Source organism: Xiphophorus hellerii, chromosome 19 (assembly GCF_003331165.1).
Source record: "Xiphophorus hellerii strain 12219 chromosome 19, Xiphophorus_hellerii-4.1, whole genome shotgun sequence".
NCBI lineage: Eukaryota > Metazoa > Chordata > Actinopteri > Cyprinodontiformes > Poeciliidae > Xiphophorus > Xiphophorus hellerii.
This window is the reverse complement of record NC_045690.1, coordinates 18716323-18743993: the sequence shown is the minus strand read 5'-3', so window position 1 is coordinate 18743993 and position 27671 is coordinate 18716323. Positions and strand designations below refer to the sequence as shown.

Sequence of the window (27671 nt, the reverse complement as noted above, 5' to 3'; positions counted from 1 at the left end):
TTTACATTTTTTTAAAAAAGAAAGAAGAAGAAAAGAAAAAAAACCCCATTACATTACTTCTTAAAAATGCTAACTTTTTTGCATGTTTCTACTGTTAATTTGGGTATTTATCTCTGGTGATAAATTTTGTGTCTTTGAGGTCAGACAGCCTCCTTCCCATCACCTGAATGTTTTGCTCACACCACAAATTCAAAATGTTCAAAATGTTAGTTTTCACTTCCAGTCAGGAAAGAAACACATTTTGGTAAAATTTAAGAATGACTTTTAACCTATGAGATATTCCGAAATATGAGTAATTTTTTTTTATCTCAGCTATACAACTGTCATTTTCTCACTGGGACATAAAATATATTTATTTATTTCAGCACTGTGGATATGATGTTATTAGAATATCAAACGTTTTGTAGAGGTGCTGCTATTGCTGCAATCTATTGCATGAAGGAAGGCGTGGGCCAGCTACCAGTGGCAAGGTCCAACAGAGTTTTAATAAGTTACAGTTTCAAAACCACTAAAATATTCCATCAGATGATATCTACAGTTCAAAATCCTTTCAAAGAGATACCAGAAGCAGTGCCAGAGATCTCCTGCTGTTAGCATAAAATAGCGCAGAGCTTCCTGTCCTGGTCGCTGAAAAAAGGAAATTCATTTTTATTTGCTTGTGAGAGAGGAAAAATTCAACAGTAAATACTTCAGGGTGTAAAAATAGCAAACGAAAGAGAATATGGTGGTGGCAGAATCATGGTGTGGGTTATTATTGGTCACTTTATTTTCAATGAGCAATTAGCAGCATGTGTTTTAGTTAGCCAACAGCTTAATCTATATTTTATCTTTGTATCAAACAATAACAGTCAATATATATGTGATATTATTACAGCAGCGATAAAACTCATTGTTGCTATTCTGTTCACTTGTACCAAAAAGATACTCAGTGAACGGCACAAATAAGCAGCAACAAATAAACTCTTCTTTAAAATGTCCAACCTAGTCAGATTTAGCTTTTAGGAAATTCCTTCTGTTAAATGCCAAGTTGATTAATCCAGTTATGATGACAAATATGTCAAAGCACCCTTGTCTGATGTCAGGAAGTAGTCCTACAGTTTGGTAAGTGACCAAATTAAAAAATACTTCTAGGAAGAAGACATGAGTGGAAACTGAGAGCTAACTGGATTATGATAATTAAGACAACTAGCCTCATTTCCTGGATACAACACTGAGCTACAGTACAGACCAAAAGTTTGGACACACCTTTCTAATTCAATGGGTTTTCTTTATTTTCATGACTATTTATAAGGCAAGAAATCCCACTTATTAACCTGACAGGGCACACCTATGAAGTGAAAACCATTTCAGGTGACTACCTCTTGAAGCTCATCAAGAAAATGCAGAGTGTGTGCAAAGCAGTAATCACAGCAAAAGGTTGCTACTTTGAAGAAACTAGAATATAAGGGGTATTTTCAGTTGTTTTACACTTTTTTGTTTAGTGCATATTTCCACATGTGTTATTCATAGTTTTGATGCCTTCAGCGTGAATCTACAATGTCAATAGTCATGAAAATAAAGGAAACTCATTGAATTAAAAGGTGTGTCCAAACTTTTGGTCTGTACTGTACGTCTGCCTAAAAAGGTGACAGCAGAGGTTGCATTTATTGAAGAATCTCTCCTAAAATCGACATTTTTATCCACCATATCTGGTTGTAAAACAAACGAGTGGCGTTTTTATTTATTGTTTTAGAAAAATGGGTTTAAGCTGTTTGAGATTTAACAGCCCCCATACTCTACATTTTGACTGGAAACGCCACCCTGGGGACATTTAAATAATACAAATAATGAAGAAAAAAAAAAAAAAAGTCAAGCTGATGGCATTTCAGTCCTTACTGAGATCAGAAAGGTTCCAGCACATCCATAATAACTGCAAAACCGAGAGAAGACAAGGTTGGGGAAAAAAAAAAAAACACCATACACACACACTCATCTCACCACCACCTACATTCAAGGTTTTTGAAGAGCAGCCATATTTTGGTTACTATAGCAACCCCTCCTCTGTCTTCCTCGCTTTTTCGTTCCTGCTTTTTTTTTGCTTCTTTTTATAAACCCCTCCCATCCGCCCCTACTCTCTCCTCTCTTTCGTTGCAGACAGCAAATATAACTGAGAGCACCTGAGGCTCGCTCTGTGCTCTTCATCTTCTGGTGCACCACAGAGAACAAGAAGAAGAAGAAGAAGAAGAAGAATGAGTTACAATCCAATTAGATGTTAAGAGAAGGGGAGGGGCGGCGCTGAGATCAGCAGTATCCATGTTCGCGCAAGAATAAGTACTTTCTATCCCCTAAAACTCAAAGTTGGGCCTCCGAGTCCCTCTCTGTAGCAGCAAGTGACTCCTCCTCCTCCTACAATCGATGCACTGCAGTAAAGGCTAACCACTGATGTTTATTACTACTGCAAACCAAACATGAAGAAAAAAATAATAATAAAAAAGTCAAATACAGAGTGTGGCATTGGCTGCATCCTGCTTCTGCAGAGGAGCAACAAGATCACTCCTCAACTTACTGTCTGATTTATTTCTCGTGACCCCGTCACAAGATCTCCCTCCGCAGCGTTCTCGTAAACGTCGTGTCCCCCTTTGACCAGAGAGCACACTGCGCGCCTCTGTCTTCCCGGTTTCCTCCCCACGCTGCGCCAGCCGCAACCACTTCCATGCCCCTACCAACTCGCTACCCTTACAAATCCACCCCACCAACCCCCAAATCCGCCCCAACCTCCTGCTCCATTTCATCTCAACCCCTCCTAACCTCCCCGAGGCAAGAAATATGCCTCTCCATTCTCATCCCTCTCTGTCAAGAATTTTGGATACTCATAACTAGAATCAATCCATTCTTTTTTGGTGATGACCCAGAAAAAGGAGGTCACCTTTTAATAGCTCAAACACTACTTTGGCTTGATAACGCCTTCTGTTCCGAGCAGCCAGGAGTGTGAGGGAAGAGAGGGAAAAAAAAAAAGGAGAGGGAGAGAGAGCTGAGATTATGTCCCAATGCAACAGTGCAAGGTACATAGCACAGCCCACACACCAACACCAGTCTTTTGTGAAGCTACAACGTTTCCTGAATCACATAGACGTGGACGAAAGCAAAGGTTTCTATTATCATTCGCTCCAAGTACCCAAATGTCAAGGAGTTGGTCAAAGAAGAATTGCATTACAGTAATCCATGATGGAGCAGGTTCTGAACACCTGGACCCTCTACCATGAGGCTGGCTTTCATAAGTCTTTACATAACTACCGATGTCAGTTTTGAATAATACCTGGTAGAACTCGCACAGTGGTATTAAATACAGCGGTTTTAGATGAGTTGATGTCTGGAGAAACTTTTTTTTACCTCCCACACACACCTCAGATACAACGGGCGTGATGTTTTTAATCCCAGGGCAGATCCTGGTACCAAGGAATACAGAGGGGTTTACTCAATAAATGTTTTCATTGTACCATTCCTAAGCTTTAAAGTCAATCTAATGAGAGGTTTTTCTGGCTGTATCAACCACAGACAAGTTGTTGAATGCTTTGCGTGGCCATCGATTGAAAAATTGCATAAACTTTACATGGCAACCTTGGTGGTTAATGCAACTACACATTTAAAGAAAAAAAAAAAAACAAGGGTGCAATTTTTACTGATAGGCCTTTCAAAAAAGATAGAATGGTATTCTTATGTTTTAGATTTACTTTTTTTGTTCCATTTACATATTGTGTGGGGGGGAAAAAAGTTTTTGTAACTTTAATTTAAAAAAAGAATTTCTAAGCCTGAAAAAAATTCAAAAATTTGTGATTTCATTGGTTACTGCTTCTTCGGTTTCCACACTACACCTATCATTGTTCTCAACGGCAGCAATAACAGCCAAATTGCTTTCTTTTTTTTTTTTGAAAATGAAGAGGAAAAATGTCCATGTCGATACCAAATCAGACTAAATTTTTCCTGTTCAAGGTCGGAAAGGATTGCCAAATCTTTTCCACAATTTCTCAGCAGCACAGGTCCATCTGTGGTACACAGAACCAGTCGCCTTCCAGGACAACGTTCACAATAAGTTTAATTATTGAACAGATGAACATCTGGAATCTGTGTCTAAGGATGAATCAGACTTTGACAAATCTTTTCTTCATATATTTCTTTTCTTCTTGGCTGATTTTGTTTGATTTTTCAATTATGTCACTAGAAGCAGTGTGTTTAAGGTCAGAGTTTCAACATTTTAAATTTCATACTTTTCCACGGTCAGATTTCTAGACTTTTTTTTCTTGTTTTTAGTATAGATTATTAACCCTTAAATTCTTTAGTAATAAATGACTTTTATGTTTAGGTTCCACAAAATATGAACCGAAACAATACTGAAATTAGTTTCTCATTTTCATATTTTAATATGCATCAATATACAGTGGAAATGGTCTTAGTACTAGTACAGAAGCTAACATTCACGCTCTTCTTCATCTCATCTTCAGAAGATTTAGCCAATCAGCACCAAGGCAGAAGGTAGAGATTCTGGATTGGCTGCCTAACCACCACCAGTGGTCCAAAGTTGCACTGTAGTTAATCTGTAATCTTTTAGGTATTTTATTTATTTTTCATTTTCTTTTCTGTTAAATAGGCTCTAGTGGCCTTTATTTGACAGTTGTCAGACAAGAAGTGAAAGGTTGTCGGGCCAGGACTAGAACTGGAAACGGCTGCTTCTGTGATGGCCTCCGTATATGGGTTGCGTGCTCTACCCTACTCCACCTTCAGAAGACGCTCTACAAGCCCAAAAAACAAAAAAAAGAGAAAAGAAAAATTGACTTTTCTGTAAATCTGAAGTTATGTCCCAAAGAAAAATATAGGCAGCGGTTAACTGCGACTGATTTTAACCATTTCGTTTTAATGTAAAGTGACTACTACTCCAATCAGTTAGTAGTTTTAAGAATGTCACTATAACTAAACACTTCTCTCATATGGCACAGCAACTGGATAGTCCCACATAAAACAGATTTCACTGATGAGAAATCTCGTGGCGAGTCAATATCACGCAATCTCATTACACCCCTACAACTCTTTCCCGCTGATTACCTGGCGCCTGCCTGCAATACCTGCCAACGCTCTCTATGCACCAAAGATTATCATGGGAAACCCGCATGCAAATACACACACAAATATAATACGCCACATTCAGCAGTGGTGGCTTATCTCAGGTTATGAACTGTCCACTCAGCAGGATACATGACAATTCAATCTCAGCGAGGGGAACGGACTTGCATCGACACGGCAGAGGTGAAAGTGCCAACAAACCTCGAAACTGGGCTTGAGCACGTGTTGGCATTTCTGTCAGCACCCTGGAAAATCACCGTGCGAGTCAGAGGAAGAAGAGGGCTAACCAAAATGCGGCGTGGGTCCCAATCTTTAAACCATTGAGGAAAGTGGCCTCTTTATGGCACACAGAGAGAGGAGTCTGAGCCAAGACAGCCTGAAGCCCACAAGACACCACCTGCCTGACTAAATGTACCACACACAGACTCTGAGGTCAACCTCAAGGCATGGATGTTACCTCCGCTGCGATGGCCCACTTCTCCTCAGTCATGACCCGGGCCATCCAGACCACACCAAAACCAACAAACCTGCACACGTAGCGACGCAGAAAAAGAACCGTTGCCGCTTGCCGTCAGAGTCTGTTGTGTTTATCGCTGTCTGGATGTGCTGGTTTGTGCGGACGGCTCTGCAGCTGCTGAAAGATCTGCGCGCGTGCATGTCTGTGTCTGTCTGTGTGTGTGTGGGGGGGGTGTGTGGGTGTGTGTGTGTGGGGGTGTCGGAACTGTAAATCGAAGATACATGCTGGAGCTTGTGCCACACACAAACACATGCATCAGAGAGTAACACACTTGGATTGAATCACCTCAGGATCGTCTTGTCTGCCGAGCCACCGAGTGTCATTCTAGTTAAGTGGGAGTGGGTGAGCAAAAGCAGGATTCAGAGGGCGCAGCAGCGGTGTGTTTTACCTGTATACCTCATTAGGGGCAGCTATGCCATAAATTGCTCAAATTATTAAAAGCAAAAACAAATTTAGCGTTCAAAATAGGGGTGGGCATTTATCGTATCGTTTATCGGGATAAATTTCTTGTCATGATCAGATTTTCAATTTTAAATTCCCATTAATAAATTTGAGAAATCCTCCAAAACTGTCCTTTTTGTTGGGATTGTTAGTTTTACTATTCTCTTCACTGCTTGTTCAACAAAAGTAACAACAGACATCAATAAAATTTAAAATATTATATGCAGTTGGTGTGACTGGTGTCGCATAAAGAAGTGCACTATAAATGGGTTTTTCAAAAGCACTATTTGGCTTTGTGGGGTGTAATACAGATACCTAAAAAAGTAGTAATAAATAGTTCTTATCGTCACTTTTATCGATATCACAATAGCACCAGAATGTACCGCGATTACTCTTTATGCCCCCAGAGCAAAAACAGAAAACAGATGAATCTGCATGTCACCTGATTGGAGCATACATGGACGAACATGTCTGCTTATGCAAACCTGACTTTAATATTTCTAAGTTGATGCATGGAGCCTCCGTTTCCAAAGTGATGGGAAGCGCTAAACTTTGCAAGAAGCCACTGAACGACAGAAAGAGAGATGTGAAATTCAACTCCAGCTTTAGCATGCTGAATTTGATCCTCTAAAACCCGTAGATGGTTTCAAACCACAAAGCAAAAAAAAAAACAACAACAAAAAAGCAACAGGAAAACAAACCCATGCACATTCATGCATTCAAATATGTCGTCTAGGAAAAGTATTCACACCCATTAACTTTTTCAAATTTAGTCGCACTACAACCACCAATTATTAGCTGATCTGTGAAAACCTAAGAGGTTAACTTGAGAACGCTAGCAAACGATCAACATCATAAAGAACATCACGTCAGGGGGAAAGTTGTGGAGAACATAAAAAAAAAGGTTAGGTTATAAAACAATATCTTGAGTTTTGCCAAAAGCCACTGCTGAGATGGCAAAATCTCAACTTTTACATTCGAACTCCACAGATCCAGACTTTAGGAATTTTGGCAATAGGAAAGCTATTGCTGAAAGAAAGCAATAGTCCCATATGAAGTTTGCCACAAGTCATGTAGAAAGTTGGTGTTAAACATTTTCCTCCACAGTGGAAGATGGTAATGGCAGCATCATACTGTGGTAACATAATACAGGAATGCTGGTCAGAGTTAATTGGAAGATGGATGCATCCAAAAGAAGACAAAATGCAAAAAAATGAACATTTACATAAAATATAAACTGATATTTTTCTCATTTGACTCTAAACTTCGGTAGGTTTATTTATTTTCTATCGCTAATTAGAACAGGTTGAGCTAACAATTCAAAAAACACAATATGTGGGAAAACGTTTAGTGTTCTCTGCAAAAGCTGCAACTAAATTCAACAAACTTAGATTTAGATTTCTGGACTTCCAGTGGAGCAATATTCTACTACGCACATTCAGTGTTGTAAAAGCCATGATGCTTTTTTTACGCCTTTTCATTAAAGTCATGATGTTTTTTAAATTAGGAATAACAAAAAATGGCTGCTGCTGCTGCACTTGGTTGAAGATTAAGTGCCAAGAAGTTTAGTTTTGATTAAAAAAATTTTTTTTAAATGAGACAGACGTCCTTCTAAATATAAAAAAAATATGTAAAGGTAGCATCAATTAAAAAAAATATCCTATATTTTTTCCAGATTATTAAAAAAAACTGGAATGTTGCAATAAATGTATAGCCTGTTCATAACCAATGGAAAAATCTTTGGCTTTAAACCAGTTAAACCCGTTTTCCAATAGACCAGCTTTATGCATTTTTAAAAGGCATCCTGTCTTATCTTTAGCCAACTCTGCAGATTCTGTCAGATCCAAGTTGGGATTCTGGATAGCCGAGTCCAAAACATAAATATCACTTCCAGTCAAAAATTAAACACCAAAATCACTTCTTAATAGCAAAATGACACAATCAGTTGGAGAGCTTACTTTGAAAACACTTTCAGGATTTTTACAGACACATTTATTCACCCACTTATGCCAATTATCTCTCTATAGCATAGAGCTAGTTCTGACCATGTAAAGAGCTCTGCAATACCCAACCATGTGCAGGGCTCCAGATCCACTGGCATTAGCAGCTCTGTACACACACACACACACACACGCACACGCCTGCCCACACACCCACACACACACAGTGAGCAGAAGAGTTAGAACATCCCCCCTTGGCCATATATGATCAAAATAAGACCGCTTGGCAAGAGTAGTGAGTTCAGAAAGAAAAAAAAAAAAAAAGTCAGCCTACAATCTGATCCTCTTCCTGGTTCAACCAGACTGTTCATCTAAAACACATTTTAACCAAGGCAACAAGGAGGATCACATGCAACAATAAAACCAGAGAATTAAAATATGTAATCTGAGTCAATGTTTGAGCAATGCGGTGTGCTTTTAAGCCTTTGATCACAAAACATCCCTTTCTAGCAGCATCCACGTTTAAATGTAATACTTTGCAGGTTAAAAAAAAAAAAACGCAGATGAGAAGCTAACACCGGCTCGCTAACTGAGCTTTACCTCAAAAGGTTTTTGCCCAAGCATCTCACCTTCCCGACAGCTCCAGCAGTCCATCTACCCAAGGCAGCAAAGGCCGCAGCTTCTGGCTCGCTGTGTTTTGACCAAGTAGAGGCAAATTACTGCTCTGTGGAGCAGGATTTTGTCAGTATGGCCTCATATGGCACTCCGTAACAGGCAGCCAGACTGCGGGCACTGCTTCACTCAAGACAGAGACGATATCTCAATATACGCAGCTGCAATGGTATTGTCAGCTTAAAAAAATACATAAGGAATCCGTCAGCTCTGGAAAAATATTTGAACCTTTAGAGACGAAGGTTTGTCAAAGGAATTTCACTCTTGTGCCCCGAGGTAAAGGTTAGCAACGTGCAACTTAAATTTTTGAGTACTTACTGGTTATGTAAAATAAGAACAATAGAAAGACTGAAATGGATCAAGCTTTTTGTTTGTGTTGATTGTGCAAACTTCATTCCTCACATTTTGTAGACGTCCAACTTCACATGCACTGAAAAATCTGCAGGTCGATTTTCGACTTAATGGCCGATTTTCAGTTCGACTGACCCAGACTAATGGTTAGCCGGTTGGAAACTCAAATCAGATCTTTTTCTGATCAGTAAATGCACCGTAACTACGCAACTTTAGGCATTTGAAAACTAGGTCAGTGTTCACAACTTGTGACGCTAACCTCGCTAATAAGTAAACCAAGCTAAAAGAATTTTAGAAGAAAGTCATTTTGTCACTGAGATTGGAACTTAATACACCTTTAAGTTACAAAGAAGAGAAAAAAAACAACACTTTTGACTTGACTTAGACTCCAGTTCATAAATTAAATGTTTATCCTCAATTAGTCACTACATTGCTTCGCTTGTTGTGTTGTTGTTTTTTTAGTGTACCATCATGTTTAATGCTAAAACTGGATAGATTTGACTTATAATTTTTATAATAATATGAAGCAGCTATTTTGCTTGCTGAATTGTAGAAATAATTCTTAAATGTTCCAAGTGTTACATGCAAAGAAGCGGTACAGGTCTGCATTGCAGCGCTGTACATAAATTACATGGATTTCTGAAATTAGAGGCAAATTGTCTTTGATTTGCAAAGAACAACTAGTAATTTCTCTGCTTCGTTTCAATACGGTAAAACACTGTTTTAAAAAGTTTTACAAAACCTGTCGATTTTAGAAGCTGGCTGTTAATCTCCGATTTGTGCATTTCTAATTGGGTCAAAATCTGAACTATTTCTGCAAGTCAGAACTGTATTTAATATACATACACAACAGATAGTTTAAAAAGGTTTGATATTTAGGAAGCCTTTGTTTTAGTTTCAACAATACAAATTATTTCCAATGTTTCCCTATATAAAAAATTAAATGTAGTCTCATCTGAAGCTAGTAATCAATAATCATTTTATTAAACCCTTTTTTTTTTTTTACATTTTAATAAGTTAATAAAACTCCATTAACAGTTTCAGCCTCCAAAGTGAGGTCCAAAATAGACTCTCCTCCATTTTGATGTACTAATAAGTCAACAAGGCGTATCGTATCCAGAACTGAAGTACTATTCATTTACGGACACCATTTTTGTAATAGTATATGAATTATCAGCAAATAGGTACTTATTAACAATTTTAGCTTTACCCAGTCATTAATAAATGAAATTATTGCGCAAGTGCTACTGCAGTCAGCTGTAACACATTATGTACAAACTGTGCATACTTAACTAGATTAAGCTGTCGGGAACATTCTTGCAAGATCAGCTGAAATGAACAACAAACTGTATCTCCTGTACGTGTGCTGAATTTGCCGAGTAGTGTAAACACAGAAAACCTCAAGATTTACCCAAGAAGGCGATTGTTATCAATGTTCAACTCCAGTACAGTCGAACACACCTGATGACTGCTCTGTGGCTCGGTACGGCAAGTCTAAAGTGGAAAGGGTCACTGGTCTCATTTCCCTTGGGCAAGACGCTGTAACCCAATCGATACGGCGGTCAGGGCAGCATCTTGAAGGGTGGGCGCCGACAACAGAGCAGATTCGCAGCTCTGAAGAACTATAAACATCGTCTCAGTGTGGCACATGTGGTTAAACACTCGGAAACAGACATTGTCCTGTCCTCTCCGTGAAGAAGGCAACTCACTGAGGGTTGAATAATGCCAGAGGGGGAATAATAGGAGTCAGTGACATCTTAAAGTCTGAGCAGCAGATGTGTTTAACCAAGCCTATTAGAGCCCGGACTAATCCTGCCTTACACGTCCTTATCCAGGCATTCACCAACAAGACTTAAGTCACACTGAACGATCCACTTATGCCGTGACTAATTGCAGCTCTTGCTTGCTCTCTGCCTTTCACCCTGACACTTTGATAAACGTCTTCTATTGCCTGTCATCAAAACCAGGGTTCATTCGGAGACACAGGCAGAGACCAAAGCACAACACCAGAGAAAGAAAGTAATATTGAGAGTTTAGATGTGGCCATAGGCAGGAGATGAATAACAGTATCGAGGCATCAACCCCTCGGTGTGGCTGTGGCATTGATGAGTGGGTCATTTCAGGTAAGAAAGCGTGAATGTCGTCGTTCACGCAAAGCGTCGTGGGTTATAGGAATAAGTTGCATATGGAGGTTTTAAAAAGTTCTCCATTAAATCCTCACAGTTCAACGTGAAAAAGAAAATTATGCCGCAATAGAACGTGCTGGTGCGACCAGAACCTTCTCTGGTTGAACTGACAGAAGGTTGTTACGTTTGTCTCTACCGTATGAGACAAATTTGACTGTTTGTGTTTTCAGCAACTGGATTATTTCCAATCGTGACAAGAATGCCATCCACTAAAAAGGTAATTCTGTTTTTAAGCAAAAGTTGATTAACTAAAGGGAGAATAATTTGTTAGGCATATTGGCAAAAACACAGATTTCATTAACTTGAAATCTGCTACTAGACTTCAATGTTATTTCCAACCCAAGACACAAAGTCAAACATGATTTTAGCAATATGTTTTAGGAAAACTAACACTCTGTTTTTAGAAATAAAGGTTTCACAAATGTCATTACACCTTTATTAATGAAGTACTCAAAAACACACAGTTGGCTGAAGTACTGTAGACCAGCAACCACAAAGAAAGAGTTAAAATAAAATAATAAAATCACCAAACTTGATCTGTAGCGGTGTAACAATGAACAATTGATATCTTACATACTTTTGGGAAAACTAGGAAACCTCCCACCCTGAATTTCATGGGAATAAATGTGTCACAAACTGTTCGAAGAAATCTGGACTCAGAGTGGAGTCATCCAAGTCCAGGTTTGACTGGTCCATATATTGTAGGATTTATGTCATCTTTTGTGCATGTTTACCCAATAAATAAAGTCTATAAAGATTTCAGAAATCTCAAAATGTGTTGTAAAGAATCTGTTAAGTGTAAAATTATCCCGTTCTTGTTTGACCAGTCTAAGAATATTAAGATTTCAACCTAGAAATGATCAAATACCGCTGCAATGGATAAAAAATAATAATAAAATAAGATAACCGTTTGGTGCTGGTAGAACGGACTTCAGTGTCATTAACAACTAACGGTTAGTCGGTCAAGATATTTACTTGGTGCTTTGAAAAGGACATTACAAATATGTATATAAATATCAATGGTATACTCCCATATATTTTCTTCTACCAAGTACTCAAAAATGCTGCCAGATTAAAAAAAAGGTTTCTTGAGTTTGTATGTAACCAAATGTTGTCCAAGTCCAACTCTACTACCCAACAGCAAGGCAACAACTCAAGAACTACTTCCTTTTTCATACCAAAATAAGAGTTTTAAAGAAAGTGTGTTGAGCTAAAAGCCTTCACATCCAGTGCCTATAAAAGCTATTTGCATTAATTTCACCATAAGGACGGTATTTATCACTTTGACAGCAAATACGTTTTAATTCTGTAAATTTCTTGACACATCATCATGATGGACACTTATTAACAGCCATTTTACTCAAAAATAACTTGGAGATTAAATTATAATAGGAATAATTATGGCTTTTCACTCTTTAAGATGAGTAATTAGTTTGTGTAAGATCTTTGTATATCTAACGTGACAATGAGAAACCCTGGCATTTTTCCTCCAACTTCCCATATCATGAGAATCTCACACCAACCCATGCACAGTAGTTCCAACCCGTAGATGTGTTGAAATCAGTCCCTCACAGACAGTCTGGCAAAAACCCAAAATGATTGCAGCACACAAGCTTTCAAAAGCACAGCAGAAAAGCAAACACCTCTTTCCAGATCCTCTCACCTCAGCAGTGAGGTAGAGGAGAGCGCCACAGTGGTCGAAATGTACGACATTAAACAGAATGTGCCCCATCAATGGTATGGCTCTAGTGTGGCCTACTTTACTGAGCTGAGGTATTCAGCGGGGAAATAAAGGAGACACACATGTCGGATAACCAGGACTGCTTTTGGTGGGTGAGAAATGGGAGCAAACGTTTTGAAACTAAGGGTGCAACCTAGATAATTCTAATTGTCCTAAAAATGGCCACCTGCGTCCCCCACCTCCTCGTTCCCGCCTCCCCAGCAAGTTTCCCACATTCGACGATCCAAAAAGGTGCTTGGCGAGTGGCTGAGTGGCTGAAGGAAAGGAAAAAGGGAAACGGGTGCATTTGTGATAAATCGCAGCCAAATGTTTCTGTGTCCACAGAACTATGAATCAATGCAGTGGAGCTCAACTTATTCAACAGCAGCTCCCACCTGCCCACACACCAGCTATAAAAATAGCTAACGTACTCAGCTAGACTCCAGGACGAGGGGGCAAATCCGTCAGAATCCTTGTCCTCCAGAAGGGTAAACTCTGTGCAACACCATGCTTACCGAACAATAACAAGAAATGCAGCGGTGACCAACTGGACACCCAGGAAGGTCTAAGTGAGGGAGCCAAAGCCCTTTTCTAGTCATACAAATGTTACGCAACATGTTGAAGGCAACTCAAAGCTGCTGCGTTTTTTTTTTTTTTCTTTTTCTACCCTCCAGACTCCATTAGGTTTCTAAGTGTATGTGAATCCATCTTGAGCTCTCACATTAGAGATGTAAAGGCCGGAAGCTGCACAAATAATAAAAAAAATTAATGAATGCAACATGGAACGGAAGTCCATTCAGAACAACACTCATGGATAAACAATAGACATCCACTGATAAGGCTTTTATTGGCTGATACCAATTTAAAGTTTTGCCTAATGCTCCCCGCCCAGCCCTCCCCAATCTCTAGGTCTATAAAACACATAAAATAAATTGCAAGAGTATTCCCTCTGATGCAACAAAGGATATGTAACCAACTTTCTTTATATCTAAATTTTAGAATCATTCTCAGAAATTTGTATTTGGGTAAACAAACAAAAAAAAATGTGCAAGATTTGCTGACACAAATCTGTTTCATTGTTAAACTGAAAAAGCACATTTAGGTGCAGGATAAGGAAAAAAAAAATTCAGTTTCAAGCTTGATGCATAAAAAAAAAAATGTTTGAGTTTTTTTTTCCAGCCTTTGAACTGCCAATAAATTGGTGTAAAAATAATTAACTAAATAATTAACTGCTAGTATTTCCGTATGTACAGAAATCCTGAACATCTTCAATCACAATAGGTGGCTCTAAATACATTACACATTAAAAGTAAAACAGTTACTTTACCTTTTCTAGTCTACTACAATGCACTTATTGAGCTGTACTGGTTATCATTATTTATTTCTTTTACACAGATACATCTTACAATTACTAGTGCTTATCCTATTGTTTATTTCCACACTAAGCTTGATTTTGCAAGGATTTTCTTGTAGTAGCAGCACAGTATAGAATAAAAATGATTACAATGACAGGTGAAAGTTGTCCTAATAATTATGAGATGGGAAATTACAACAGGTAGAAGCAGAGCAGCTCCAAACTAAAAAGCTGTGCAATGTGGCTGAAGTGTTCTCTATTGTTCACCTGAACCAAGTTCTTCCTGTTGTCTACTGGAGGCAAAACAGAGAGAAATAATTGTTTTGTAGAAATACTCAACTAAATGCTCTTTAAACTGTGTAATCTTTTATTCAGTAGAAGTTGAAACTGATTAATTTGATAGTACAAGATCATTCTACAATAGTTAAGGTTTCTGAAACTATAAATAACGTGCAAGGAAGTGTATTTTTGACTGCCGATTTAAACACAAACAGAAAATGGTGAATTCTGCAGCTATTCCTCTGGAGTAATTACATAATTACCCTGTCAATCATCAATTTCCTCATTACCTGCATGTGGATTACCATCATTGGTTTACACCAATCTCATTTAATTAGGTAACAGTATAATTAGCATGTACCCTCAATGGCAAACTCAAACTAAATCACAAACTAACCACATCAAACTTTACCGAACAACAGAAGTCGTCAAAGAAAGTTTGAAATGTACTTGTGTTGGTTAGAAACCGAGACGTCTAGTGGAAAACGGCGCCTTTTGGTGCTTCAAAGAGTTGTAATTAAGTTGATCAAAGCTGTAAGGTGACCAAAAGCCTTACAAGCATAATTCAGATTAAAGTAATTTATGTTAAACATTCAGAGATTAGTGAAATGAAGGAGATAGCTGCCAGTTTAACCATCTGCATAGTACAAAATGAGACGAGCTAACACAGAAGAGTAGTGCAGGACGGAACAACATGCAGCACAGTTCACCAATATCTGCCAAATATTGTTTGTGCAAAAAAATCTCAGTAGTGCAAAAAGATGGAGTCCTGCACTGAACTATTTTATGCAAAACAAGCAACAGCCGTTGGTTGTTTTCATGATTACTCTTTGCAAATTCTGCAGAGTTAATATTATCTTTTTATAACATATTTGTAGAAAATGTATCAATAAAAAGTGAAGCGGTTGCACAAAATGTCTGGCTGCTTTACTGCAACAAAAATGTGTCAACATGTTATTATTAGTAGTAGTAGTGCTAATATTTTCCCATCATTTCACTCAATCTTTTATTCCCATAATTACACTCAGACTGGCTTGTTTTCACATTAAATCTGTCAAGTGTAATTATTGCGATTTAAATAATCGTTTAAAAACGGGTGTCTTGTAGAAATCACCTGTAGAAATAAAGCTGAAGTCAAATAAATAGATACTTCAAAATCATTTCTATTTTTTTTTTGCTAATGTGTTAAATGTCCAACTATTGTGGCAGATTTTCACACATCATCTCATTAAAATCTCACAGATCCAAAGTGCTGGCATAAAAAAAAAAGAGAAAAGAATAACCTTTTGGTTTTCGTTACAACCAACTCCCATTTCTCTACATATCGCTTCATAGCATTTACTTTTGCAGCAACAGCGAGAGAACTTTCTTTGTGCAGTAGCTGGTGTTTTTACTGACGGAAAACAAACAGCCCAACAACCGCTGTACATAAATGAGCAAATTGCTCAACAGCTCAATCTCCATCAGCAACACATGCCTCCTAATGCACCCGGCACTTTGCTTCTAGAGTTGCTACAAATGGTAACAAAATAATTTCACAAGTTTCTTTTAATAAATGGCAAGACGTGTCACAGGCTAATTACAGTTTGCAGCATGGACACTGAGATTGTCCATGCTGCAAACTGTCGGTAGACACTAGAAACTCCCTGAATACGCCATTTGAAGTTCAGAGCACGCTAAATATTCTTTAGACTCTTACGCCTAAGGAAGTTGCATCACAGTTCATTCACTGTACAGGGACAGTCACAAAAGACGAAGAAGAGGTTTGCAGACATGCATTATTTACATGCCGGTCAAGTAAAAGAAAAAATTTAGATGCAATGTGCAAGTTGTTAAAAACAACAAAACAAAACAAAAAACAAAAAAAAACATGGTTATTAAATAAACTAAGAAGAACCTAAAATAAAATTTTAATTCTGAATATGTCAAATTCAAATCCAACAGGTCAGACCTCTCAGAAAATCTGTATTGACCAGAAAACCCACATCACTGCATATTTAACTTTATAATTTTTTGAATTACCTGAAGAAAAATAAAATCATGTTATAGGTATATAAACATGGATAATCATGTAATTACTGCTTTTTGGATATAATTAAAAATAACTGCTAACTCCATCAAAGCACACTTAAAAAAATTCAAATAGGCAAATCAGCACTTTGCATTAAGGAAAATATACAGAAACAACTAATCTGTATCAGGCAGGAAAAGCCAGCTCAGTGCATTTCTAACTATCCTCCACTTCTAAATAAAAAAGAAGAGAAGTCACAAATGTTTATGACTTGCGGATAAATGGAAATAACTGTGTAAATTCTTAATTTTCCATTTTCTAAATCTGAGCATAATAACCAATAAAACTTACAATAGTTTTGTCCCTAGTGCAGATGAAATCATTCATCAAGGAGAGGCAGTAGCACAATGGAAATGATTAATGACGGGTTTTTGGAAAACGTGTGGCTGACAAATTGTATTTACAATTGTTTTAAATTTGCTTATCAAATTATGTGTTTTAGTGGTTCAATTAAGGCGTTTTTTTTTTGTTTGTTTTTTTACACTTCTGTGCCCAGAAAACCTTTGATTCACTATTTGTCCGTGCTTTTCACGTATACGCCCCTGGGCAATTTAAATGCCTAATGTTTTTTTTTCCCCCCCAACTAATCAGAATTCATGCAGCGCATTTCGGAGAAATCCTATTAAAAGCCTCATAGTGAAACCTGTCTTCCAGTTAGCAGGCTGGGTAGCATATTTGTTAGCATTGCCAAAAAGGCCGAAGACGGCAAGTTGCCCACACAGCAAAACAAAACACTGCGAGCGATAACGGCGCCTGGTCGTTTTCATGCTACATACCGAGCAGCAGCAATTTCAGCTCCCTCCTGGAGTCCCGCTTGTCTCGGCGGAGTTGTTTGTCAATTTCTGCATTGATTCGTTTCGACTCCTTCGCCTCCTCGCTCAGGCAGCAAGCCATCATGGACTCCAGAGTCATCCCCCCCTGGTTGTGGCAGCCCGGATCAAACGGGACCTGACGAACACTGGCTCACTGGTTTCCGTTTCTCCCGAATCCCCGGCCCTCGCTTGGCTCTCAGGCAAGCGAGGAGGAGGCGGTCAGTCGGACTGGACTGGACTGGACTGGACTGGACGGACGGATGGATGGATGGTCGGGGCTGGGGGAGGGGAGACTTAGCCAAGGGGCCTCGCTGTCAAGTTGTCCCCCCGGCCGGGAAGAAGCGCGACTTCACCCGGATGTTCCACCGTAAATCACGGGAGATTCACACTGGAAAGGGGAGCAAGTTCTCCTCTGACTGCACCGCTCTGAACACAGCTTAGGTATTATTTTTTTTTGCTTTTTTGTTCCTAACGGCAGCAACTTAAAGCCCCTTTAGGTTTTTTTTTTTCTGTCACTGCCTTTTCCAATTCAATCTTCACCATCCGTCAAGAGTGGTTCAGACCTGCAGCATCCAACCCGGTGACAGCTGATGTGTCCGCAGTCTCTTCGGCGTTATTCCAACAACATCAGCGCAACCCTCCCCTAAAATTAGGCCGAAGACAATCGGGAGTGCTCGCCCTGCTAGCCCGCTAGCTCGCCCAACCAAACAGCGCCTCGGCTAACGTAGTGACAGCCGGCAGTGATTGAAACAGCAGGCTGGTTGAAGGAATTTGTCCGCCTAGCTAAAAACAACAGGACAACACCCAGTTACATCCTGAGTCATCCCCGCGGTAAATGACAAAAGCTAGTGCAAAAAAAAAAAAAACTGGTAATAACGGAGAAAAAACTCGTGCCGAACCGGCGGCTCTTGCAGTAAATATGTTCACATCAAATGCCCGTCGCAGGAATAAGGTGGGCAACACTCCTGGATGCTGCCAAGCGAGGCGGAGGAGGGAAGAGCGGCGTTGAGTGACAGGCGGCGGACTGCATGAAGCAGGTTTGGGGCAGACCAATTGAATGAGCGAGGCGGGTCTCGGGGAGGGATTTGTATCCGAGCGCCCCAACTTACGTCCATGAGATGCGAAAATTGTCCACAGCATACATAACCGCCTCATATTATAAATGTAGGACACGTATGGTGTGGTCTAAACAAAGTGTTTGCGAAAATGGAAAAGTATGCATGGAGCACGGGTGTTAAAAGTGGAACTAGACCCATATTTTAAAGGCACTGAAGCAGCACCGCCGCATGAAAAAAAAAAAACCCCCAGATGTAACCAGAAGGCAAAGGTGTGCTGGAACTGCAGCGACATCCTGAGGCCAGGGGGAAGAATTGCATAAGACTCATTCACAAAATTTGTGGGCTACGCAACTACCAACAATCTGTAAACCGCTCATATTTTATTTAATAAAATAAATAAATTTATCACAACTAAAATATTTTTTAAAATATGCATTTTTTTATATATAAGTATTTTTCCTCTTTCTTTCAGAAACAGCTTAAATTTCCTTGCAAAATGCTGAATTTATAAAACTTAATTTTAAAAAAAAAAAAGAATTTTTTTTTTTACCGCTAATACAAAAAAAAATAATCAGAAAAGCATGTGCTACTAGCTAAAATGCCGTGCAGTCATCTACCTCCAGAAATTGCTTAACTTGTAAACACAATCCAGCTATCTGTCATTTATTCTCAGTTTAAATTCAGCTGCCACATGAGAGCCTTGGAGGTTTGTTGGAGAACATTGGTGAGCAAACGGCATCATAAATGCCAATTAATATGCCAGCAAATGAGGGATAGAATTGAGACATTTATAGCAGGGCTAGGTTATAAAACCACTTTACCGTTTCTAAATTTGATCATAATAACCAATAAAACTTGCAACAGTATAGCCGTATTGTCCAGCCCTAGATCACAGGTTGTCCAACCAAGCAGACGGGCAAAGTAAGGAAAACATCAACAACCGTAACAACCATAAACATACAGCCATAATGAAGAATTCTTGAGGTACTTTGTGAATAAGAACAGAGAGGGTAAGAAAGAAATCAGTCTTTAGATGTGCAAAGCTGGTAGAGACACTATAGACTTCCAGCTACATACAAAAGAGTGATTCTGCAAAGCACCAGCTCTGGGACGGTGAATACAAACCCGTTACATCATTTTTCACTTTCATAAACATATAAAAAAAACATACATTATTTTTTGTTTTACAAATATGCATGTCTTTTAGATTTTCACATAAAATCCATTGAAATTTGCATGTGGCAAAATGTGCAATAGTTCAAGGGATTATTATTGGAACTGCATTAATGCACCTGCGTTTATCTGGCGTTAGACATCATCTTCAGGTTAGGTTTTGCATTTTTGTAAGAAAACAAACCGGACTGAACTGACCTTCATGGAGGCCAGACTGATAACAGACAAGTCAACATGCTGTTGTTTACAGAGAAGATGAAACCACACACCTGTCTATGTTCAACATCAAAAAGTGTTTATGCGTTGAATGCACAAGTTCAGTAGGTTACATATTTGCAAAGACAAAATTGATTCACCAGTTAAGAAAGCTTTTTCAGCAGCTAAATTCAGGTTCTTTGCTGTTGGAAATAGTCACAGAAGAGGCCTCGGACCTCCTCAGCATCACTTTGGTCCATGCTGGTAGGAGCCAGGGCTTTGTGGCAGGGCTGGGGGTTCTCTGCCTCACACACCTCCACCTGCCACTCTGCTTTGAAGACATCTCTGTGGGACTCGCACATGTTGTGCAGAATGCAGCAGGCCAGCATCATGGTGGGCACCACGTCCAGCCCGCAGTCGTTCCTCTTACTCAGGCACTGCCAGCGCGCCCTGAGCCTCAGCAGCGCCTCCTCCGAGGTACGCAGCGCTCTGCTGAGGCGCCGGTTGAACAGCTGCTGCGGCTCCGGCAACGCCGTGCGACATCCCCGTCGGCTCTTTTGCTCCGGATAGGCCTTCATGAGCCAGCTCTGGAGCGGGTAGCAGGCCTCCCCCAGCAACACATACCTGCAGACAGTAGATGGGTTTCAGGCTGAAAATAAAAAACACAGCCCTCAGACACAAACAAGTAAACAAATTATACCTCCACTTCTGAGGCTGAGCTGGTCGATCTAACTTCCCTTCATTTCCAACTAATATTTTTCCACACGCTAAAAGCCTTTCTTGCGGTCTTATTTTAGATATTTTATAGCAGGAGAAATGGTTTTTGTTTGATTGGTGTCCAGTTTTGTTAATTTTATGCTCAGTATTCTAAATTCAAGTTGATTACCTTAAATCGTAAAAGTGAAATCTTTCATTTTACCATTTATTTACAGTTTTTTTCCCCCCATACATTTGTTGTTTCTTGTTTCAGTTTAGTTGTTTTAATTGTCAAAAATATGATTTCCCAGTTTAATTTCATTTAAAGTTTATTAGTCTACATGGAGTTTGAAATGACGTGTAACAGAATCTTTGGTTATTGTTTTTGGGATTTTTTGGGAGGAGAGGGCTGTTGCTGAAAATAACAGATTTTTATTTTTGCAAAAGGTTTTGATATATTTAAATATGTTTTTTTTTTAGTAATTTGCAAAACAGCAGTTTCATGTTTCGCTACCATGTCTCCTAATTGCTTAAAACACAACAGGGTGGTGAGAAAGGAGAAAACGAGTACAACAAAACGAATCAATAATCATTGATATCAACTGATAGGAAGCACTTATATTGTGATATGTTTTTCAGCTATGTTTTCAAGCCCTAGATCACATTTTATAAAAAAGAGAGAAATATTAGTGAAGCAAAAAGACTGAAGAATGATTTTAGCCAATCCATTGTCATTACATGAAGGTTGTTCTGTCATCTGTGACGTGTTACTGGATAGAAGTGTTTACTTTCTTACTAACTGTACCTAAGCGGTTTCCCCATGAAGATAGGCGTTTGGGCAGGAGACAGTCCACCCTCAGCAGCTGTGGCCCACAGAGCGGAGTTCTGTAAGATCTCAGCTGGATCGGTCCCACCGGGGAAACTGGCACATACATCCCAGAAGTAGCCTTGACCGCTGATAGCAACCTGGAGAGAAAGAAAAATATGTTACAAAAGAAAGTCTAAATCGGATGTAAGCGGGAACATGAGCCACACAGACACCTGAGACAGGACAGACAGCCAGCCAGCGGGGTTGGCGTAGTCCGACGCGTTGCTCGATGGGGTGATGATGGCTGTGTGAAGCGTTGTGATGGCAGCCACACAGTGAGGAAAGCCCAAGTAGGAGTGGAAGAGCTGGGCCGATTCCTCCAGCTCCTGCTCGGTGGGGGGACGCAGGTACGTGGAGCTGAGGAGAGCCACGATGGCGTGGCACATGTCTCTGACACACCTGCACACGGTGGACTTCCCCACACCGAAGAGGGTGCTGATGGTGCGGTACTCGACGTTGGACGCGAGACGCCACAGGGCCACGGCCACGCGTTTCTCTACCGGCAGCGCCAGCCGGAAGCTTGTGTCCTGGCGCGCCAGGCGGGGCCTCAGCTTCTCGCACAGGTAGAAGAAGGTCTCCCGGCTCATCCGGAATTTGTCCAGCCAATCAGAGGGCTGGAACTCCGTCATCACAACCCTCTCCCACCAGTCGGAGCGGGGAGTGGTTGTCCAGGGTCGGGTACGGATGCGGACGTTGGAGCGCATTCCTCCCGCTATCATCATCTGTTGGGGCACAGACAGAAGAGATAAGAAGAACTGCTTTTGGAAGAGGCTGGAAGTTTCAAGCTTGCTTGTCATCCTCAGAATATTTGGGTCTTCTCAAGATGCAAACATATACATCAGCTAATAAGGTAAAGATAAGCTCTAGTCCCCTCTACACAGGTTACAAGTCAACAAGAAAGTGTTTCATTTGGGTATGGCTTTAAAAGTACTTTAATAGTGTTCACATTAATCATTTTCCCCACTTAACCATATAAAACAAATAAAGTTTAGTGTATTTTATTGGGATTTTGGGGGAGGGGGGAAAAACAATCCATCCATCCATCAAATGGATGGATTGTGCCCTAACACAAGGGTGCCTATGGGCGAGAGGCAGGGTACACCCTGGACAGGTTGCCAGTCTGTTGCAGGGCAAGGGGATAAACCAACAAAAAGCAATTTATAATTGTACTGTGGGAGGATATGAATCATTGGTTTCAACCCTGAAAATGTGGGCTGCATGTATTCAGCCCCTTTACTGATGAATAAAATCTATTTCCACCACCTGCCTACACAAGACATCATTTAAGTAAATGGTAAATGTAATTTACAGCTTAAATGGTTTTGTGTGAAGATTTGTTAGAGAACACATGTAAACAAAAGCATCACATGTTTTTGTATGTTGACAATATTAGTAGTTTATTCTATACAACCAGCCTTTATAAAGGAATGAATGAAAGAAAGCCACTGTAAAGAGAAAAGCTTCCAAAATCTTACCTGGAGTTTCCCTAGTGTACAAACGCACAACACAGTTAGGTGTGCAAAAGGGAACTGTACTGGACCCCATACCAAGAGTTCAGCTCTGGATCTGAGACATTTTAACTAAAACTTGCGTTCAAAGCGCCAATAATTATAGATTATTACCGAACCGACTCCCAAAGCACTGACCATGAGCATCCTCCTCTGTCTCTGGAAGAAGTACTGTCGATGTCGGATCCGCCTCTGGATTTCATCGCGCCTCTGAATGTCTGCGTGGTTTAGGTCTCTCCTGCGCTTCAGCAGCATGTAGGTCAGGAGAAACATCAAGGAGCGCTGCTGCTCCTCCTCGTCTCCCATTCTGGAGAAATTAACGGGGAGTTAACTCGGATAAGGCGAGAGCATCATACTAACCTGTCTGAACGGTTAGAGACCTGACAACCAAGCTATGACGTTTACTTCCGCCTTTGCGTCCAATGTTTGTTTCTAAATGGTGCTGCCATCTAGTGGTCATACGTAGTCACTGCGTCTGTAGGTCAAAGATCGAGCAAAGTCCAATTTTCATTTTTTCCATTGATAATAAAACGGACTTCACAAAGTTATATGATCCTCCAAAATACAGTAAAACTGACACTGTAGCTACAGAAAGAGGTTTACACAAATGCTGTTTGTTGTTGCTTTAACAGTTTTTTTATTTCGTTTCTTTGTGTTATGTTGAATTTCCAGCTGTTCTTCGTAGTAGTAGTAATGGTAGAACTTTATTGTTCTGCGCTTGTAATTAATTTTTTACTCTCTTCTCAGACCTAAATTTTTAGTGACGCAATGATTTGGTAGAAGTTTCCAGACACGGTTTGTTTTTAGAACAGCCTATCATTATCATCCCCATTTTTTGACACACTTAGTCACAATAGAGAACCCAAATAGAGAATGTTTTGATTCCCCTCCTTGTCGATGCCAATGCTCTTGGGAGGATCAGGTGCAAGTTCGCAACTTTGGATGAAAAAAAAACCCTAATCGAGGCTAGCTACGTCAATGACTGCAAAACAAAAAATGTATATTTCTGTATTTTCTTTCAAATAATATTGCTTAGTGAGCAATATTTACTAAAAGAGGTTCTGTGTATGCATGAAAAATTTGAGACACAAATCATCAGAAGGGCTAATCAACATTTCTTACAGCAGGTGTAGCTAAGTTTTATGTGGCAGCCATGTTAGATTTTGATAGTTAGGTTGGAGAGACACCTCAACCTGCCAAAATAGGAATTCTGATTGATATTTTTGTTACTTTTCCAATTTGGGAATGCAAGACTTCTGGGAAATAATGACCTGCACGTTTAATTAAATCGCATCCTTTAAAAAAAAAGCATGTGGCAGCAATAGATAAGATTTTCTTTTTCCTTTTTGTTTTTAATGATGTAACCATCAAGTCAAGGGCTTGTACTACTATTTCAAAATGTCTTTCCCTAAAAGAATCTGTGATCTAGATACTAAAAAAGTAATTACACTTGCAGAAATATATGGGTTTTTTTCCATTAAAAAACTGTTTCTGAAGATGAATACTTATAGGAGCTGATTAGATAAAATATCAGAAGTCACCAAAAGTGTTTACTGTGGTTACTGAGTTTATTGTTAGTGTTAAGGTTTGTTTTTATTCTGGAGTTTTCAGATGTGTGTTAGAGATGAATACAATCTAAGGATTGCTTATTGCTGTACATTTGTGATATCTAAGTACCTCTAGGATACAACTTTTACACGAGCAATGAACAGGTCTGCGGCTGCGTTTTCAAACTCTTTTGCGTCCATGTTGCCACCGGGCCCGCTGGTCTGGGCTCCGACCATCGCCTGCGCCAGTTTGTGTGGGGAGATCTTGGCACTGGCCTCCAAGTAGCGGATGGCCTTCGCATTTGCTTCCAAACAAGCACTGGATTTAGTGTTGGCATTAACGAAGCAGTTTGCATCACAGTCCTGGGAGGTCTCGAGCGCTTCCTTTAAGGTCCCAAGCACCGCGGAGCACAGCGCTCTGGAGGCGGGCCCCTCATCGGGGCAGCACACCTCGGCGTAAAGCCTCTGAGCCTGCCGGATGTAGTCCGAGAAAACAGCACAGGTGAGCACGCCATGACGGAAGACATCGTAAGGGACAGCTTCGTGGTCCTGGCAACAGAGGCGTCGCAGGAGCGGGGCGGAGGTCGAGGCAGGGACGCCGCCTTCACTGCAGAGGCACTCCAGAGTCTGCATGTAGAGGCCTCCTTTAACTCCCCCGCTGCCCTCTGCGTCAGGAGGGACGACAAGGAGGGAACCATCTGGGCCCTCCGGATTCTCACTTGCCTGCCTTAGACACCCGTTAAGGTTCAGGAGGTCGTAGGCCACACGAACATTGTTGCTGAAAGCTGATCTAAAATACAGAAAAATCATACGGTCAATGTGTAGAAAAATGTCTTTTTTTAGTTTATTGTTTTTAATGATGCGTATTGACTGTTATTTTCCCAGCAGCTACAGAAAAACAATAATCTCTGAGACAGGGCAAATAAGACCAGGGAGATGTTTTATAGCTGGGTGAATAATCAAGCGTTTTGGTCTTTCTGACAACAGTGCTAAAATGTCTTACTGAAAAAATAGCACTATAAGCTCAGTAAACAGACATTTTCAAAGACATTACTGCCAGTAGGCTATACTAACTTATTATACTAATTTCATCATGAAATTGTTGGGATGACAATACAGTATCCCTAAAAAAAAAACTCCTTGGACTTTTTCCACATTTTCCTCACATTACACCCATAAGCTTCAGTGTCTTTAATTACGATTTTATGTGATCGACCAACACAAAAATGCCTAGTTGTAAAGTAGAAGATAAAGTAAACATGGTTTTTTTCTAAAAAATAAAAAATACACAATAAATATCGTGGTGGCGTATCGCTGCCACCACAATATTTACTGCTGGGGTGGGGTGTTCATGGTGCAGTGTTTGTTTTCTCCCAAATTTGCATGCAGGTCAAGCATCTTATTTCATCGTCTGTATGGTATTCTTATAATGTAAAGGACTTTGAACCGGCCTTGTTGCTGAAAATGTGCTGTAAGCAAATAAACTTGACTCATGAGCTCCTTCTCTTACTGTTTCCAAATAAATACATAAAAATATAAGAACTAATAATATTTTGTATTGATCTATCGCATAAAGTCATGACATTATACTTTGCAATATGTTTCTGTAAAATGAATAAATTTGAAGAAAAAAAAACATATGCATTTGTAAAATTGTCGATACATTTTTAAGTGTTTCTAAATCAGCTAATGTAGCCTGATGAATAGTAATCCTTTCTGACAAATGCTGGTATCTACGGGTGCCTAAAAGTGAGCGCTAAAATCCGCCCACACCTCTGAGAGTGATGCGCCAGCCGCAGGTGCCACAGCGCCCTGTTAAGACGCTGCTGCTCGTGTGCGCCTGCGCCCGCAAGGCCGGCGCTCTGCTGCTGCTGCTGCTGCTGCTGGTCCTCATCCCCGCATCCAGCCGTCCCGCTGTCCGTAACCGAGGCCAGGTTGCAGAAGTGGTCGGCCAGGAACCCGATGGGATCATCCGACCTGGCCTCGACCATCTTCAGGATGGCCCCGCGGAGCAGGTCCCCGACGCCGGCCTGCTCCAGGAACTCCCTGTCGCTGTCCGATTTGACGACTTTGCCCGAGGACATCCCCGAAGGAAGAGCCGCAGACCGGCGCTTCTCCTTGTCAGCCATCGCTGTTGACGTCCCGTGTCGCAGCAACGGCAGCGGAAGTGATGGAGCACCGGTCGGGAAGCAGGAAGCAGTGCGTCATACAATAATAGCGTACTGTTGAAATTTGTCAGCATAATGACAGTAAAGAACAATACAGATAGATAGATAGATAGATAGATAGATAGATAGATAGATAGATAGATAGATAGATAGATAGATAGATAGATAGATAGATAGATAGATAGATAGATAGATAGATAGATAGATAAAACTTGAAAAATATATTTCATTTTGCACATACAATAATTTTGGTGTCGTACCCGACTGAAAAAAATCTGGTTTCAGCTCCAGATGGGTTTCACAAAGCCAAACTGAGTTATAAAGAATCTATAGTTCATACAAATGATTCAGTCTAAGCTTGAACCTTATATACTTTATGGTTGCATTAATGATCGTAGAAAAACTGTTTAAAAATAGTACTCCATCTTCAGCTCTTCATTAAGCTTTTATAAATCTCAAATCTTTTTTAAAGGGGAGAAGGGTAACATGTATTTTCTAAACAGTTGTTATAAAATTCTATATATATTAAATACGATTTAAAATAAATTTTACTTCATAGTTTGACTATTTGAAATATGCCTCTGTCACTTTAAGAAGCTCCTGCTCGTCAGCCCTTCTTTGTGGAAATAGGCAGCGTTTAGGCACCCTCTGAATGGTTGCCATGGGAGATACAAAGATTTCTGAAATATGCAGAATTAAAGCAACATTCTGGGTATGTGTGCTTTCAATTCTTGTTCAATTAGAACAAAATTTGGTGATTAAATGGGATATTTGGCTGTTTCCTTAATCATGTGACAGAAGGATTTAAGTTTCAGGTAACTGGTTGTCTTTTCATGATAAAAATATGAGCAATAAAATTTTCTTTTAACTTTGAACATCTGAGGTCAAGTAGCTGTAAAATTATATTTTTTAATTACACACCTCTGGTTTTATCTGTCCTTATGAGCAAAAGTGCAAATATGCAACAATTTGTCACAATAAAAACACATTTATTATTTTTTAAATTAGTATGGATTTTAAT

The 27671-nt window shown here is 39.8% G+C and overlaps 3 protein-coding genes across 4 annotated transcripts in view; all 3 read right to left on the bottom strand.

The window, feature by feature from the left end:
• Positions 1 to 18839, bottom strand: part of gna11b (guanine nucleotide binding protein (G protein), alpha 11b (Gq class)) — a 37260-nt gene extending 18421 nt beyond the window's left edge. Inside the window, exon 1 of one of the 2 annotated variants that reach the window (XM_032547017.1) lies at positions 17402 to 18839. In XM_032547017.1, coding sequence (XP_032402908.1) covers positions 17402 to 17537 — 136 coding nt within the window. In that variant the 5' untranslated portion in view covers positions 17538 to 18839. The remainder of the gene's footprint in view (positions 1 to 17401) is intronic. The other variant, XM_032547018.1, reaches the window with a different exon arrangement.
• Positions 18840 to 19144: 305 nt separating this feature from the next.
• On the bottom strand, positions 19145 to 23363 carry LOC116708892 (protein ALP1-like). The gene is made up of 4 exons (XM_032547016.1): positions 23074 to 23363; positions 21601 to 22149; positions 21365 to 21525; positions 19145 to 20487 (listed from the first exon to the last, which is right to left on the bottom strand). Exons 1-4 carry the CDS (start codon positions 23239 to 23241, stop codon positions 20055 to 20057), a joined length of 1311 nt encoding a protein of 436 aa, XP_032402907.1. The 5' UTR covers positions 23242 to 23363; the 3' UTR covers positions 19145 to 20054.
• A 1121-nt stretch (positions 23364 to 24484) lies between these two features.
• tpgs1 (tubulin polyglutamylase complex subunit 1) lies at positions 24485 to 26748 on the bottom strand. Its single transcript, XM_032547950.1, has 2 exons — positions 26256 to 26748; positions 24485 to 25272 (listed from the first exon to the last, which is right to left on the bottom strand). Exons 1-2 carry the CDS (start codon positions 26609 to 26611, stop codon positions 24615 to 24617), a joined length of 1014 nt encoding a protein of 337 aa, XP_032403841.1. The 5' UTR covers positions 26612 to 26748; the 3' UTR covers positions 24485 to 24614.
• Between the last annotated feature and the right edge of the window lie 923 nt (positions 26749 to 27671).

Excerpts from the sequence above, each read along its gene's own strand:
- LOC116708892 (XM_032547016.1), bottom strand. The coding sequence starts at position 23,241 with ATGGGAGACGAGGAGGAGCAGCAGCGCTCCTTGATGTTTCTCCTGACC. Across the intron at positions 22,150-23,073 it reads GACAGAGGAGGATGCTCATG|ATGATGATAGCGGGAGGAAT; the intron begins GTCAGTGCTTTG and ends GTGCCCCAACAG. Across the intron at positions 20,488-21,364 it reads TTCATGGGGAAACCGCTTAG|GTATGTGTTGCTGGGGGAGG; the intron begins GTACAGTTAGTA and ends TACTGTCTGCAG.
- tpgs1 (XM_032547950.1), bottom strand. The coding sequence starts at position 26,611 with ATGGCTGACAAGGAGAAGCGCCGGTCTGCGGCTCTTCCTTCGGGGATG. Across the intron at positions 25,273-26,255 it reads CTGGCGCATCACTCTCAGAG|ATCAGCTTTCAGCAACAATG; the intron begins GTGTGGGCGGAT and ends TCTGTATTTTAG.